Source organism: Pholis gunnellus (assembly GCF_910591455.1).
Source record: "Pholis gunnellus genome assembly, chromosome: 14".
NCBI classification, from domain to species: Eukaryota; Metazoa; Chordata; class Actinopteri; order Perciformes; family Pholidae; genus Pholis; species Pholis gunnellus.
Window position 1 is genome coordinate 4704828 of NC_136541.1, and position 17039 is coordinate 4721866.

Here is a 17039-nt window from a genome sequence, read left to right on the forward strand (position 1 = left end):
TCGTGGCACAAGGCGAGTGCGGTGATACGCTACCGCTGCAGAGAGGAGTTACAATCACACGTCTGGTTTGGGATCTTTTGTTAGAAATGCATTAAAAATAAATAAATGAAAACCATAAAAGTCAGCTGATAGTTTAACTTCAGCTGCTTGTTCAGGACTGAATTCCTTATGTGTATATTGTAAAAGAAATACAAATAATTGACCCATTTACACCTGCTATTAACAAGCGGACTGGAAAGGTTTATCTGGACATTGACATCTGATCACAGGCCTGTGCTTTTACACCTGCTAGTGACAGGTGTTCTTGTTGGCTCGATGCTGCATTGTGATTGGATATGAATGTGTTAATTGAGCTCAGGACTCGTCAACGCCGTGTAAATCTTTAAATGGAAGTTTCTAAAGCTTTCAACCACATCTCAACAATGGCTGCCAAATGATTTAGTGAACATGATTTTAGAATCAAGCTTCTATTAAATACATTTTTGTATCTCAACCTTGCTTTATAACCGCTGTCTGTTATGATGTGATGACATGTTTTCTGATGTCTTTTGACCTCGTTTACTTCTTGAAGAGATGTTATCGATCGTTTGTTCACACGCTTACGTTTTTGATCTCATTTAACTAAAATACCGTAATATCATTTAAAGGTCCGTCTCAAAAAGTTCACATCTTTGTTGTTCCATCTTTGACAATTCAGATCTAGTTGTATTACTATAAATACATTATATAGAATAGATGTATGGTTGTACTATATATATATTATATGTAGCACACTCAGTAGAGAGTTGCTCAGGGGTAAATGTTATGGTGAGACCTAAAGTATGTTCATATATATGATGGCGGCCTCCTCCTCCAGCCGTCACAATGACAACTGAGCAGCTCCATCCACTGTGGACGGCCCTGAGATGTGGCTGAGAGCTTCAGAAGCAACAACGAGTTGAACCTCGGGCTGAGGAAGATGTTTCAAGCTCTATTTGTCCTTCGCAGGGGGAGGGATCGCCTGCCGGGCAGCTTGGGGGGTGGCAGGAAGTGGTGTTGTTAAAAGTTTTTTTTTTTTTTTTTTTATGTGGTCAAAATGTCACAAATTGCATGCGCATATCGTTGACATCCAATCGCAATGCAATCCAGACCATCTCCATATCTGGTTTAGCCGATAAGTAGGAAGTAGATTTAGTAGTTCTGCACGCAGTCACGTCCAGAAATAATCTACATGTGTCGTATTCTCAACGAATCCCATGAAGAGACCAAAAACTAAAAATGGATTGATCTTCCTTAAACCATATTATTAATGTAACTAAAGCCTGATAGGAAACCATTAGCTACCACAGCTGCACCGGGTGAGATATTAATGTAATTCTCACTAGCGCGCATTAGTCAGTGGCCCAGTAATTACATCATTTACTCCAGTGTTAGTAGTGTGTGCCCAGCTGTTGGTCTTTAGGCTCATTTTTATTGAATTAAAGCATTTGTTTGTGAAGTAAAGACTTCCAGGAAGTGAAACAGAAGCCAGAAAGTATTGAAACACATTATTGGTTTTCTGGTATTTTCATGGGAGTTGGTGACAGTAAGAAGTCAGAACAACACCAGGCTTATGCTTTAACGTCCTTATCCAGGTACAACAAGCTGATTAAGATTGCATGATAATAACAGGCACCAGTGGGGTCTTTGTTTAGTCTTCTTGTTAAAACTGTCAGATGAATAGTATAAATGCCCGTGTAGAATAAAAACAAAACCTGCATATTTAGATAATCATGAACAGAGAGAGTCTGGAGAAGCTCAGGAATGTTCTTCCATTTTTCTTTACAGTCAGATAAAAAGACATTTTGGCCTTCAGACCGCAAAAAAGAAAGAAAGAAAGCCATGTGTTAATTCAAAGCACATAATGCTACATTCTGTAAGTGTAAAAAAAGAAAAGAAAAGAATAAAGTCACACCCTTTAATATAAAAACAGTCCGTGTCATCTTAAAGAAAACTGACAGGGAGCAGAAAGGCAGTGGTTCACCAGCGTCACAGTCAGAGCTGAGCTCCCGTTAGTCTTTAAGACACAAGAAAGAGGAAGTGACACATGTGATGTAATCCTCCTCCTCTGTGTTCACGTGTTGAGTCAGCACAGTAAAGTAGTCCAGTGGTTACGGCAACAGATGAGGCAAAAAGAGAAAAAATACCCCCTTTCTTGTTGTTGGTTTTTTACAGCGTGTTGTAAAAGACAAAGACGTCACAACGCAGGAGGAGAAAAAGTCAAGGCATCTGTTTAGTTCCAGGTTTGAACAATCGTTGAGCTGATCACAGTTTGATATCAGAGCGTCTGTGATGATCATAGAAACAGGAGGAGGATCCAGACTCTCCTCTTGAATGGTGTCTTTGATTGGATGCGAGTGGACCACATGGCCTCCACATGTCCCGCCACATCAGTGATCCAGCAGGAGCGGGCACGAAGAGAGGACAGCGTTTGGGGGGGGGGGTTGTGTGGAGAAAGAAGGGGAGACCCTTCACACCGAGGTCTCCGACTGCAGCCTCATGACGAACTTGTGGCTCTTTGGGTCGATGAACTCCTCCCCGAGGCGCAGGAAGGGGAGCGGCGTCACCGTGACCACCAGGGAGAAGTCCAGGCGCCGCAGCGAGAAGACGAGGCCCTGCCGCAGGGCCGAGGTCACCGGCTCCTCGCTCACCAAGGTCCACTGGCGCCCCCTGCCGTTCTGCTGCTGGTACTGCATGGTGGGGCCGGGGGAGAGGTATCGCTCCAGGAAGGCCTGACGGGGAGGATGTAGGCGGTCAGTAACCAAAATACCAAGTTTTAGAATAAAGTATGTTACAATTTAAAAGACACACAACATTCAGCCTTTCTTCGCCACAGTGATCACAATCTTTTTACCTTTGGCGTCATGTTGTGTGTGATGCAGAACTGCAGGTGTGTGAGGATGCTCTCCATGCTGTGGAAGGCCTGCTGCCGGGTGGTTCTCAGGTATTTCTGCATGGCTCGGGCCATCGGGGCGAAGATGGCTTGAGCCGCCTCCCGAGGGTCCATCACCTCCCGAGGGTGTTTGGGGGACGAGGCCACTTCGTCCTCATGGAGACGCTTGATGTGTGTGAAGGCCTCTTCCACCGCCACCACCAGCCTGGAGGGTTGAGGATAAAGCTCCGTTATAAACCTCGTCAGATGTGTGCTTAACTCTCAGCAGAGTCTCTATTCAAATAGAAGATTATCTTGGTTGCTTTACCTGTTTTGTTTAATTATGATGGGAGATAAGAGCGTACGTTGGCTGTGCTCTGATGAACATAGAAACTATTTACTGGGTTTAGATTTTAAATATGTTTAGAAACAGAAATAGTTTCCCTTCATAATCTGTTTGAGCTGTAAAACACCAAAAGTAACCCAGGAGATCCTCGATTAATGTCAGTGCTCAAATGATCCATAATCCTGTTTTAAATAAATCTTGCATCTTATAAATCTGTTATGATATATCTGCCAATATACACTTTTGTTTCTCAAATACAGCAAAAGCATCTAATCGCCCTACAAATAAGGTAATACCGGTATAGTTGTGCTAAGCTAATATTAGCTGACATTATCAGCTCAGTCAATTTAATATTCAGACTTTATTGCTACGATTTCTGACTTAGAAAGTAAACGTCGAAAACTTTATTTATACCAAGAGGAGAAATTGAGAGAGTGAATCAAAACGTTTTTGTTTTTGCAAACAGGCATTAAGGTCAAATTGAAACATGACTTCAGAATTAAAAAAAAAAAAATCTTACAGTGACTGTTAATCTTAAAACGACAACCTTAAGTCAGAGGTTCCTCTCTCTCTCCACAAGAACAAATACTACATGCAAGTCTTTCTCTGTGCATTCACATAGTCACACGTCGCAGTGATTCGCCTGCCGTTACATCACACCAGGAGTTCCGTGAGGAACATCTCTCTGACCTGGCCTTGCGCTTGCGGAGCCTGCGGTCCATCTCGGCCTCCTCGTAGTAGAACTCGTTGTGGGAGTTGTCTCTCCTCCGGGCAGCAGCTGCTATCATGGCCCGCGACTGGCCCGATGAGTTGTTGGTGGTGCTTTCTACAAGACGACACATGCGGAGGAAGAGGATTAGCCGGTTGCATTTCAGGTATTTAGCTGATGCTCATATTCAAGTGAGAGAACGCTGAACTCTCACAGTCAGGGAGAGCAGTTTCAGGTAAAAGGGGAATCGTTACAAATCACCCCTCAGCTGCTTTACGGTTTAACCTCAGTGTACGTCATTGAACGTGTCGACTGACAAAAGCCGGAGTTCTGGATTAAGAAACAGGCGTCAGAGCGGCCATGAGGCTGTGATTACCGTCCAGGGAGTAGACCTTGAAGCCGGTCATCTTCTTGGACAGGATGGACTTGGGCAGGTTGAGCAGGGCCGGGTTGAAGACGGAGAAGTCGCTGTAATATCGGTCCAGCACCCAGACGGCCGCCCGCTGGATACTAAAACACAGCGTGTCAATCGTCAGTGTCGCAGTAAGGACATGTCTATCGTCAGCTGCTGACCAAGCAAGAACATGAACTGTATACACACATGACATCGACGGTCAATAGCAGTACGACTTCCAAATGAGGTTATTCTTGTATCAGGAAGTGAATTCAAATGGGAATATCCTCTGCTCAGACGTTGTAAGAGAAGTCAAATAGATTTATAAACCAGGTTTGTAGTCATGCTATAAAACAAAACAAATACACACCTGAATCTACAAGGCTCCTGATATATAACTACCCTCTATGTTTCATCACTTTAGGGGCCAACAACCTCAATTAACCCCACTTCAAAACACACAAACAATCCCTTTAACGGGGCCCCAGCTGCTGATTGAAGCTGAGTGAAATGAGGAAGACCATAAGGTGTAGTTAAAAGCTCATAAAAAGGCAGTAAGTGGACCTCGGGGCAGTGAATATTTTGTCTCTTCAAAACAAAAACGTAGGCCATCAGAATGATTTAAAAGATGCTATAATAACGTTCAAATTGTCAACACATATAATTGTGTTTTGTTATGAACGTTATTAAATGAACTTCTTCTTCTCATCTTTGTTCCGGATCAAAAAGGATCACACACTGACCTGAGGTGGCCCACGTTGTAGAACTTGCTGGCTCCGTCCGTGCTCCGGACCACCTTGAGGCAAAAGGCCGGCTGCAGGTGTCGGACCTCCAGCAGCACCAGAGCCAGGTACTGAATGAAGAGGAGGGCGTCCACCAGCGAGGCGGCGTACTCCACGATCCCCCTGTAGTCCCGCTCCCGGGGCTCCAGCACCCGCACGCCGTAGAACAGCCAGTACGACGCTATGAAGAGGAACACCAGCACCATCAGCAGGCAGCGGAAGACGAAGAAGCGCGGGAGCGTGGCGCGAGGAGGCCGGAGGAACAGCGCCCAGGACGAGATGAGCAGGACCAGGAGCTTGAAGGCCAGGGAGACGTAGAGGCCCTCGCAGGGCGTGCCGCAGGGCTCGAGGGCGTCACGCCACAGCACCTGCGGGAGGATGAGGAAGGCTAAAGGCGTGACCAGGGCGAAGAAGCTCAGGCAGCCTCCCAGAGCCGGGCCAACGAAGCGCTTGCACTCCAGCGGAGTCGACTCCTCCAAATCTTTGGTGATGCGGGTCAGGTCCTCGTTAGAGATGCTGTGCTCTGAGGTGCCGGTGACGACCGTGGTGGTCTCGCCCCAGTTATCATCCTGTCAGAGATACAGGTATCAAGATGCATGAGTGTTTACGGTTCATCTCCACATTAGTCCTACAAAACAGCAGCAAATGATTAATACAAGAATTCAAAAAGCATGAAATGAAAATGAAGCTTTTTGCAGGTTTTACCAAAATATGTTTGTGGTCTTTTTTACTAGATAACTGACTAAAATGATGAACCAGATCTGGTTTTCGCTTTTAAAGATTAACAGTCAAGTAATTAATCAAACAACTTGTGAAAATCTATTCTGTATCAAGGCAGAAACCCAAGATGTTTATGTGAAATGTGTGTTCAGGAGGTAAAGAGAGCCTGAGCAAATATAGACGCATCATTTCTAAAAGAAAATCATTCAAGAAAAAGATTAGACCTTAAACTTAGTCCTTAAACTCTGCCATAATAATATTCTATGAAGTTATGTAAGAAATCAACCCCTCTGTGTCTGTGTGGCCAGCAGGAAGGGTGACAGGTTGGGTAAGCTTAAACACAAATACCTCTTTACTATTTAAAGAAGGACGCCTCTTCACTTCATATCAGGAACAAACAGATATCCTCAGTCCCTCTAATGAACACATGCCTTTTAAACTTAATATAATACGTCGTCGGTATTTTAAGACCACCAGACGACACCTGCTGTCTTCTTAACTGACTGACCAGACATGCAGTGACTGACAGCTCCAAAGAGACACCAGAGGAATATAAAAGAGACTTTTATAGGCTTTTTGAAACGGGCAGAGAGCAGCTAACTGACCCGTTCTTCTCCGCGGGTCGACTCGGCGTCGAGCAGCGGCTCTCCGGGGGTCTGGATGGTCACGGATTTCTCTCCACGACTGCTGCTGTCTCGGCTCTTTGAGCGGTGACGATCCCTCCGATCCCTGGAGGAAAGAAAACACCACAGACGGGGTCACCGGCCGTGTCGCTGAACATACTTTATTTTACTACACATCACCACACCACCAGCTTTGAACTTTCTTTCGTGTGACTCAGTTTTACAGTTCCTTTAATTAAATCAACTTATCGATTGGTCAACTAAGGATGTCTTTGATCGGGGACAGCCCTTATTTCTTTAACATTGCAAATCAGTCAAATTAACCACAATTAGATATTTTTCTAAAACGTTCAGGCCCTTGAAGAAAATCTGTGATTTGTGACATTGGGCCACTTGAATACAACAGACTTGTATTTTACCAACCTGTGCTTGCGGGAGCTTCTGGAGTGGGACGACTTGTACGAGTAGCCCGAGTACTGCGACTCGTTGTCCATGTCTCGGGTCGGCGGCGAGCAGGCCTTACGAAGCCCGCCTCCTCCTCCTCCTCCTCCTCCTCCTCCTCCTCCACCACCCGTGCGCCGCTGCTCGCCGACTCCTCCCAGCTGGCTCTTGCGCTCGGAGATGGACTTGGTGGTGAGAGCCAGGGGCAGCTTGAGCAGGTCAACCTTGCTCCTGAGGGAATCTATCTTGGAGGCCGACGAGGAGGGCGCAGGAGAAGGGAGGCGGGAGAGCGGGGGAGGCTACGGAGAGGAGGAGAAGAGGGGTGGGAGAGGACGGTGGGTAGGAGAGTCGCAGCAGGGGAGAGCTGAGGAGACTGTGATCTGAAAGAGGAGGCAGAGAGAGAGAGGGATGCTTAAAACTTCACCTCGGTGTCTGCTGAGGATCACATTTTAACTGGTCTGGATGAAGATCCTTGAAACTGACTCTTAACTACCAGTCAAAAGTTAAACATGACATCATTTGTAAAGCCCTTCTTGGTGAACTTCCTGCCTTCGTGTTTCCAGCAGTTATCACAGCAGACCATCGAGACGGATACACTTAAAGCTCCCCGGGCTCTATTCTGAGCTTCCTTCTATATAATTCATTAAAGGCTTTGATCTAAACATCGTTTGGAAACACTTCCTTCATATCTGGCTTTCAAACGGGACGTTTAAAAGAAGTTAGTGTTATTGTTTAAAAACGTAAAACTTCTAAGATACGGTTCAATGCTCCAGTAAAGGCAGAGAAGATGTATGTGTACGTTAACAAGGAGGAATTTAAATACAAGAATGTTTTTACTGCAAATGTTTCATGAGGAAGGAAAATGCTTTTAACATTTAGTGATAAAAACTTTAATATAAACATACATTTTGTCTGTTTACAAAAATAAATTCCTAAAGGCCCCTTTAAGTGATGATTTATGTGCTGATGACTTCAGAACTACACTTAACTTAAAGCGTTTGTAAACACAGTTTTAGGGCCTGCGTTAATCTGTTCATATTCTTTGCTTTATTAGATGTTGTCCAGACATGTCGATCGCTGGAGGATCCTCCTCAATGAGCTCCACACAGTTCATTTCTCCATTTGATTGTTCAGTGACACAGTTGTCTCCACACAACTTAAGTATCTTCAGTCTGGGTTTAAATGTGTGTAGAGACCAATGTTTGATTTTGTTATGTTGTTATTTGATTGATTTGTTGTTTTTTAAATTTGATTATTAATTTTTGCTGTAAAATGTTCAGTGTATATATATATATATATACACTGTATATGATTATAAAAAAACCCATCTCACACGTGATATAATAATTAAGTATCATCATCAGTCCAAAACTCAAATATACTAAATTTAAAATGATATAAAACAGAGAGAAGCAGCAAATCCTCACATTGGAAGAACAGGAGAACACAAATGTTTGAGTTCAGGTATGAAAAATTGTCTAATTTAGAAATATTGATGATCAGTTTAACTGTTCAAATATGATGTAAAATGAGATGTAAGAGTCCACGTCTGTGGTTGTTGACTCCTGTGTGACTCAAACCTCTCACCCTGGCCCGCTGAGCACTGTGAGTGACACACAACACACATTAACCCTAAACTGAGGCTTCGGTTTCAGCTTCGTCTTCCGGGTCTCGCCGAGGTTAATCATCACGCGGCTGCGTCAAGGCGGCGGCTTCAGCCGCCGTCAGCTCGGACACAATGGCGGCCATATTGCATTACTGTGTTTTCACAAAACTTGTTTGCCCTCTCTCCCTCTCTCCCTCTCTCGCCATCTCACATTCCCTCCCACACTCCCCTCGTCCCCCTGGGAGACAGGGCCTCTCCGCTGCCATGGTGATGAAAGAGGGTGTTCAGCTGGGAGGGGGGGGATCGGAGGTTGACAGTTGCTGTGGAAACCTGACCTTACGCCGCCCCTCCGACCACTCCGTCCTCCAAAAAGAAATCGGCAAAATAAAAGTGTTGGCATGACGGATGTCGGACTGTCATATGCTGGTTAAGTGATAAAGGGCGGGTGACGCTCGCTGGCTTTCACTGGGCCTCTGGTGGACGTTAGCTGCCATCACTGTCTTAAGGGGTCCTGATTTGACTTAATGTGGGTTTTTCTGCTCCATCAGCGCCTTTGTGATTAAAATCCACTTCCCCCGACACGCCGAAATACTGTGCGAAGACGAATCGGCCCGTGGGATTTCTGAGAGTTTCTCGTGCGCTCCTTTTGTTTCACAGCGTTCATATTGTGTCATGAGAGGAAACGCCCCCTTATCCAGCACCAATAAACCCACTAAGTCTTACCAGACGAGAGGATCTTGAATCCCTGCCGCCATGTGTAAAAACCTCCGCGTGCCTACTCCAGACCACAAAACTCAAACGAGTAGCAGCCTCCTCCCGGTGTGTCATCATACGCTTTTATCTGCAGTAATGGCAGAGGAATGAGCATCTTATGTACACAGTCACGCTCTGCTTTTCATGCCACATAAAGTGCAGTAAAACGGTTTCATGCTGACCACATGATTTATCTCTGCAACAGAGAGGAACCTGCCCTGTAAATGTCACGCAACTGTATAGCACAGTGGTACAGTTGCATGACTAAACACTGGGAAACACAGTAAAAGACCCAAGATTCAAGATCTGTCCTGCAGATAGTCGCTGCGGATTCACATGGAGAAGCGGATTTAAGTGGAGTAAAGTAGGAAATATGGTGAAGGAGAGTACTTACAGACTCTTAGGCAAACCATATGTTTCTAGACCGGCAATAAACTCAATCTAAACAGTGTTTTTATCTAATGGCTGGGGAAGCTTAGCTGGAACCTGCCCTCCCAGACAGAGAAACCTCGGCCAAAATAACAATCTGAATTCATCAGTTGGCCTCATAATGTTTACCCGCCGCCCCGTAAAAACAACAATTAAGCCATTACAGTAATACTGTCCATATTTTAAACAATTACACTGCAAGATGAGTCACTCTAGGATAAAGATAAAAACACAAATATGTTGAATGTCTCATTAAGTTTAACAACCTCGACTAAAGCCATGCAGGGCCATGTATGTATCCAAAAAAGACATGAATAGAAGTCTAAACAGCAAATATTGTGGTGATAAATAAAAGGTTGTTGTGAGGACGGCACGAATAGATAACGTAAGTAAAATCAAAAGGATTTCATCACTGTGTATTATGAGGTACGCTGTGTGTAAAGTTTACATTTTGGTGTGAGGTGGGTGGAGGCGTCAGAGTGTCAAAAATGTAGAGCGATAATCCTCAGAGAATGAAAGTGCTCAGTGAATTTGAGGGCAATCTGCCTGTTAGATTTCTGCGTACAAGTGGAAAGTTTAGCCCAACGGGGCAGACGCCAAAGCCAAAAGGATTCATCCTATGGGGACCATGAATACAGTTACATATCAAGCACATTTCAAAATGTTTTTTTAATGCAGAGAAATGGTCAAAAGCTTAGGTCAAGGGAGATTTTTTACCCCGATGGTGAAGTCAGATAAAAAAAAGTCGGGGAGTCACCAATAAATTGAAGATTAATCCTCAGAGGACCCTGAATATTTAGAACAAATGTACTTGTATTCTTGCCAGTAGTTGTCTCGATGTATTGCAACCTGTCTCATGAAATAGGGTTACTAAGTACAACTTCGGACACCTAGGGATGGGTAACGATGAACAAAGTGCTTCATGCTCAGAGGAGATGTCCAGTCATCACCAGTGATCCGACTTCATTAAATATATTTTTGGTTTTGGACTGTTGGACGCACAAAGCAAGACTCTGCATACACAGTAAATACAAGTTTCTGGCACAGCCAGGAATAGTCGGATGTGCTGAATGGTGATAATGTAAATATTATTTAGTCAAAACAAAACTTGCTTCCTTGTGTTCTTAACTTGTAAAGCTTACCTTGATGAAGAAAATGTGGATCTCTGCAGGTTAAACAACGGCTGCATTTCACAAGGAAGTTCCTCCTGTTTTCATTTTGCAGGACTGACCTTTCAGTCGTCATGTCAACATGACGTCATAACACTTACGACTGACCCGCTTTCCTCATAATGGGACACATGTGGTATGAAGGGCGTATGAGATGTGGTTCGGTTGGTGTTTTAAAGCGGATCCTACATGAAGCCTCACGTCTTTTCAAAAGACACAAACGCTTGAATGGAGAAAGGAAACTGGTTTGTAATTTTAGCCTTGCGATACTGGTAACAGGGATGATATGACCTACAATCTATATCACAAACTCCCACTGTTTTGATACATCAGGTTATGATATTTCCCCTTCTAGTGTTGGCCTGCTTATGATGTGTTTGAGTCCTTAATGGCTGGTTACATATCATTGGTTGTTATTGCAGCTATTTTATACAATTAAAACTATTTTTTAACCAATTTCAAACATGCGTCGTGTATGTGATGTCATTAGTCATTAGTGTTATCTAAACTCTGACAATTGCTAACAGACAGAGTTTGTTACAAACTGGAGGCACGGTGTTTGAAAGACAGGTAGCTTTCTCATGAAAGATGCTATCTGGATGCATTGTGGGAAATGTAGGATCCAGTGTTTTTGGAGCCTTTACATCTGTCTCTCAAAAGTCCCCCAACTTTCTAGAAGTGAAATACAATCACTGGAGGCCCCTTTTTAAAGGAATAGGTCGACATTATGGATAATACATGTATTTGCTTTCTTGCTGTGAGTTAGAGGAGAAGAACGATACCACTCATGTCTGCGCGGTAAATATGTAGCTGGAGCTAGCAGTGGATTAGCCTAGCTTAGCATAAAGACTGTTCAAAAGTTGAAAAGAATTTCCACCTACTAGCACCTGTGAAGCTCACAGTAAACACATTAGATCTTGTTTAATCTGTACAGAACCGTGTAAAAAGTATATATGTGTTGGACTAATACAACCCCCCGTTTATAATATAGATTAAACAAATGTGACATAAACGTGTTAACATGTGAGTTTTAGAGGTGCTGCCGTTGGGACTTGTTACCTTCTGACACAGCCAGGCTAGCACTTTTCTACTGTGTCCAGTCTCTAAGCTAAGCTAAGCTAACAGGCAGCTGGCTGTAGCTTCATATTTATTCATCAAACTCACTGCAAGAAAGCGAATAAGCATCTATTTTAAATTGCTGACATTTTGCGAGCACTGGCTGACGTCATACTCTCAGCTAGCGAGGGATGGGAACCGAAACCAGGTATCGAACGGGCACCGGTGCTAAAGTCTGAAAGGCCGGAGTATTGATGAGCTCCAACGTTATCGGTTGTTTTATCTTTACTTTTAAATGTTTTGCTGTTAAAACTGTCGCAGCTTCTTATTTATTCATCTACCTCTCTGCAAGAAATCGAACACGCATTTGTCCCAAAATGTCCTGTCATTATTAAACAAGATAAATCCACTGAATGCCTTTACCTTGTACATTATGGTTACCCTGATCCTTGAGCAGCACTGGGTTAAACCCGATGTACTGTGCAACAACTACAGCGGCAGCTTGAGACGAGCCCGTCTGCCAACCAGTCAGACGGTTAGTGAGAACGTGACAGAGCGCTTGATCTTCAGGGGTGTGGTCCAGCGCTGAGATGGATACGGTTTCCTATTCATCCCAGTGTCCTATGGCCTACTTAATGAGCTTCACCGGGATGGTCCACCTCAGTCAGCACGGCAACATTAAAGTTAAATTAAAGTATTGAAATAACACAAGCAACAACCCGTCGTCGTTCGTGTCTTTCGATCGACTTCTCCTACGAACACAGAATCGGTTCCTGTTCCTCGTAAATCAAACAGTGGTGGGGTTCTTCAGGATATTTAACTCGTTCGTTTCTCACCACCCCTGCCTCAAAGTCAAAGTCTGGCTTCTAAAAAAAGAAAATGACCTTTGTTCACTTCACGCTCTGGGCAGCTTTTAACAGAGTTTGCACACAAGAGGCCGGTTCAGTAATCTGCGTAGGTGTGTGGTCTGAGATTAAACAGCGATGACGTCGGGCGTCACTCCTACGAGTGCCAAGGATTGTAAAACTATTTAATATCTATCATTAACTGATAGCAAAGACAACTGTCTTCTGTATGAGCTGAGCTGATAAACACATGACATCTCTCCCAGAATGAGGCCTTATAGCCAGGATTCTAGAAACACTGAAATATGCTGAGTCACCACCAAAACCCACTGACCGGAGACATTTTTTGACAAGTCACTAACTAAACTTCAAATTTCTATTTACTCCAATCAAAGTATTTTAGACGGATAAATCTAATTCAAAATGTTTATATCTTTTCTACATGTTGGTCTGGTGCCAGTGATGTCATTCTGGAGCTCCGTTTGGTTCAATTTATTGAGCTTTTAGTTGAAAAACAGTCAATGTATGTGTTTAACTTGTGTTTAACTTTAGAACGTAAACTTCTTCTTCTTCTTCTTGTGTCAGTAAATTAAACCAAAGGACATGACCATGGTGCTCTCAATGGTAGCCCACTGTATAGCTCTGTTTATAGACGCTCCACTTCAACCTGGAGTTACATAACACATCATGGGGACAAGTTAATACTGACGTATGCTTTTGGTACAAACCCGAGATGTTTCTCTTCACCGAGTATGAAAAACTAAGGTACTGGATTCCTCGTAATCTTGTTCATATAAATGCTCATTTTCATTGTATTTAAGTAAAGTTATTATTTGGCTGCTTTGAGTTCAAGCTAAATTAAACGCTGACGCACTTCAGAATAAATTAGCTTCTTTTGGCAACAATTACCATCCCCAATCAGCTCTCAGCTTTTAAAATGAATATTCACAAATATTAGAGCAACAAGTTCTGTTGTAGTTTGAAAAATGTTTTGCTTTCCACTTATTTATTCATTTAGAAATGATTTCTGTGCCTTTATTTGGTGTTTAAATGCCTGTATTTCTAATCAAATACCTCCTGTTTATGTAAATGACGCTGTTAAGTAAGAAACATGTGACGTACATATAAACTCAGCGTGCCTTGAAAAAGCAAAGACGTTGATATTAAACAGTAAGTTCACGCTGCTCAATAAATCGCTCCGACTGACTTTTAAAAGCGTTGAAAATTATTCAGGAATTTTGCCGTGAACATGTTACGTTTGAAACAAGCAGATGTCGGATTTTACAGCCTCGTTTTCCCCCCAAAGGCAAATCAAGCTTTCATCAAACATTCTGAGCCCCGGGCAGCGAGACAGCAGCTGCCAGGGTGGGAAGGCAATCTGGGCCGTCTCTGAGATGACCAGCTCCGCTCAACAGCCATTTGAGGCCCGATGTGCCAACTGTGAAAATAAGGGTCCAGCAGGGGAAGAGGCTCATCACTGTACCAGGGCCACACACACACACACACACACACACACACACACACACACACACACACACAAAGGGCTGACCACCACCCACTGCTGCCTAAAACGACATCAGTAAAACCAGCAAAAACAAGACAACTGCTACTGTCAGCCTTCGTGCACACATGGCTAGCAAACCGGAGCAGGTGTGTGTGTGTGTGTGTGTGTGTGTGTGTGTGTGTGTGTGTGTGTGTGCAAATCTAACAGGATATGGTTGAATCAACAGGCCTGTCCTCTGGTCAGCGCTGTGTGTCAGAGAGCCCCCCTGCACACAATCTGTCTTCATAGCCAAACAAAGTATTGAGGGGACAGGAAGTGGCTCGATGAGCCGAGATGAGATGGATGTGGTTCAGATGAAGGACTCCGGTCCATTAGACGGCGTGGGTGTGAATACATTTCATAATAAATCCAGTTAGACAAACATGTTTAAGGGTCGGTTCAGACAAACCATGAACAATATTAGCCCTAAAGTTGTGTTTAATATAGTTGCAGAGTTCTCTCCTCGGGTTTAGGGCGGGCCCCTCTTGTGAGCACATCTCTGGTGTAAAGTGGTGCTTTGACATGATTCTTGTGGATTAAATTAGTCGACTGAAAAAGTATTTATTCTATGACGGCCCTGCACAGGTTTTGAGATATTTTCTGCAGACGCTGAGTGCAATCCAGTTTGTGGTTCACTCAGTGTTTAAAAATGACATTTGAAAACCTCAACAACACCATCATCAACATGCCTTTCATGAGTTTACTCACTAGAAGATCTACAGATGGAGGAGTTCTCATTGGGAACTATTTTATACTTAATAGAAAACACTCACTATTTCTTGAAATTTTAATTGGCTTAATGATTAAAATAAAATGAGTTAGTTCAGGCCCTACTGGACATTATTACACATGTACAAACCTAACATTCATAGTGATTCTCCTACAGGCTGTTTGAATCCATGTGTGTCAACAAACCCCTGGAGTGAAGCAGCTGTACTGTGATAGTACTATCGGATACTTGATGGCATTATTATGGCCTGTTTTATCACCGTAACAGTCCCTCTGGAAGGCGTTTATAGTGTACATGTGCTCCTCTGTCTCCCTCTAATGAGTATTTATAGCAGTGTACAGTTTGTTTCTCTTGTTCTCTGCAACACACAGCTGAGGAACACCAGGCCTGTTGCTACTGCAGCTACATTACACTGTTTCAGTCTGATCGGCGCAACAACGACGCGAGAGCCATTTGGACACATTTGTATCCTCCCACTGTTGTCGGATGAGGTAACGTGGATCAATAATTCAACAATGTCTCCAACATGCACAAAAGGCTACAAAGAGGCTGACTTACTGTGAGGGATCCGGGAGCATTTAGGGCGAATATGAGGAGTTGTGCGACCCACAAAATGAAAGAAAAGGAGGGTGTTGTACAGGCAGGACAATGGGAGACTCCCAGGCCCCACTGGTCGCGTCCTGATGCCAAATTATAGCCCCCAAAAAATGCTCGTGCCCTCTCTTCCGCATTCGCTCCTCCACCACTGTAAATGAATGGACGCACTCGAAATTCCCTGCGGTCCTTCAGCGAGGAGAAATAATCAAAACCGTCGGCCTACAATCAAACTGGACGCGGTTCTTTTCCTCCATGCGCATCTCTCTCTCTCTCTCGCGCTCTCTCTCTCTCTCTCTCTCTCTGAACGTTTCATTCTCTAACATTTATAAACACGACTCTCTCTCTCTCTCTCTCTCTCTCTCTCTCCCACGTTTAAAACCGCTCCACAGAGCTACGTGGCCTCGGTGAGGACAACAATAGAGCCGATGAGGGTCCTGAAGTTCCCTGCGGTTTCCCAAAAAAAAAAAAAAAAAAGGCAACCATCGCGTCCTGTCGACTATTGTTTGGGGAAACCGGAGACCTCCTGCGCCCCAAGTCCTCCTCCTCTCTCTCCCTCTGCGCTACAGCAGCGCACACAACCACCAACCAGCAGCATTTTAAGACATTATCCGCACAAAATACTACTTACTTATTCCAGATTGTCCATTCAGGTATTTTCTCACTTTCCACTTTCTTTCCACTCAGCCGTAGCACCGTGCGCCCCGCCTCCGCTCCACTTTGGCCCCTCCTCTGTTCCTATTCCCTCCCCTCCCTGTGAAACTGTGTGTGTTCAGCCACAAAACATCCATTACCGCACACACACACACACACTGATGAGTGCACTCAGTGAAAAGAAGTGGACGCTATAATGTCACAAAGTAAAGTGGTTCCCTCGGCTCATAAAAGAGTTTATGGAGCTGCTGATGGGAGAAAAAGAAAAATCCTCCAGAAACCACCAACATCATCATCATCAGATGTTTTTATATACAGTCTGACCTTTGTAGAGCTGTGAAGACACATTTGTGTTCAGACCAGCAGCTTTTTAAGACATTTAGATGAACAAACTCTTTCCTGACCCAAAGCAATATTAGAATGAGCCATTTTTCCTGTAATACTCACAAAAGCAAATTAAAAGCCGTGTGAGTCATTTCCTGCCCTCACGTGTGATCCTCAGAATTACATTGGATAAATACCAAAAAGAGAAGTCATGGTATCTAATGTCTTTACTGTATAACTCACATTTCTTTTGATGGGATTTTATGGTTTGTTTCATGATTTGTTGTCAAGTAATAAATATCAAGGCAAACATATTTTTTTTTAACTAAATGTATCTTATTACAATATAGTTTGTATGAGTGGAGAGGAGATTAAAGTCTTTTTTTCCAGCAGGTTAAATCTTACTAACTTGTTCATATAATGACTTTCAG

At 43.7% G+C, this 17039-nt stretch overlaps 1 protein-coding gene across 1 annotated transcript; it reads right to left on the reverse strand.

The window, feature by feature from the left end:
* Positions 1–1035: 1035 nt before the first annotated feature.
* Positions 1036–7197, reverse strand: LOC306706463 (vang-like protein 2). Its single transcript, XM_079173554.1, has 7 exons — positions 6888–7197; positions 6447–6570; positions 5083–5690; positions 4322–4455; positions 3927–4062; positions 2873–3116; positions 1036–2750 (listed from the first exon to the last, which is right to left on the reverse strand). Exons 1-7 carry the CDS (start codon positions 6956–6958, stop codon positions 2490–2492), a joined length of 1578 nt encoding a protein of 525 aa, XP_079029680.1. The 5' UTR covers positions 6959–7197; the 3' UTR covers positions 1036–2489.
* Between the last annotated feature and the right edge of the window lie 9842 nt (positions 7198–17039).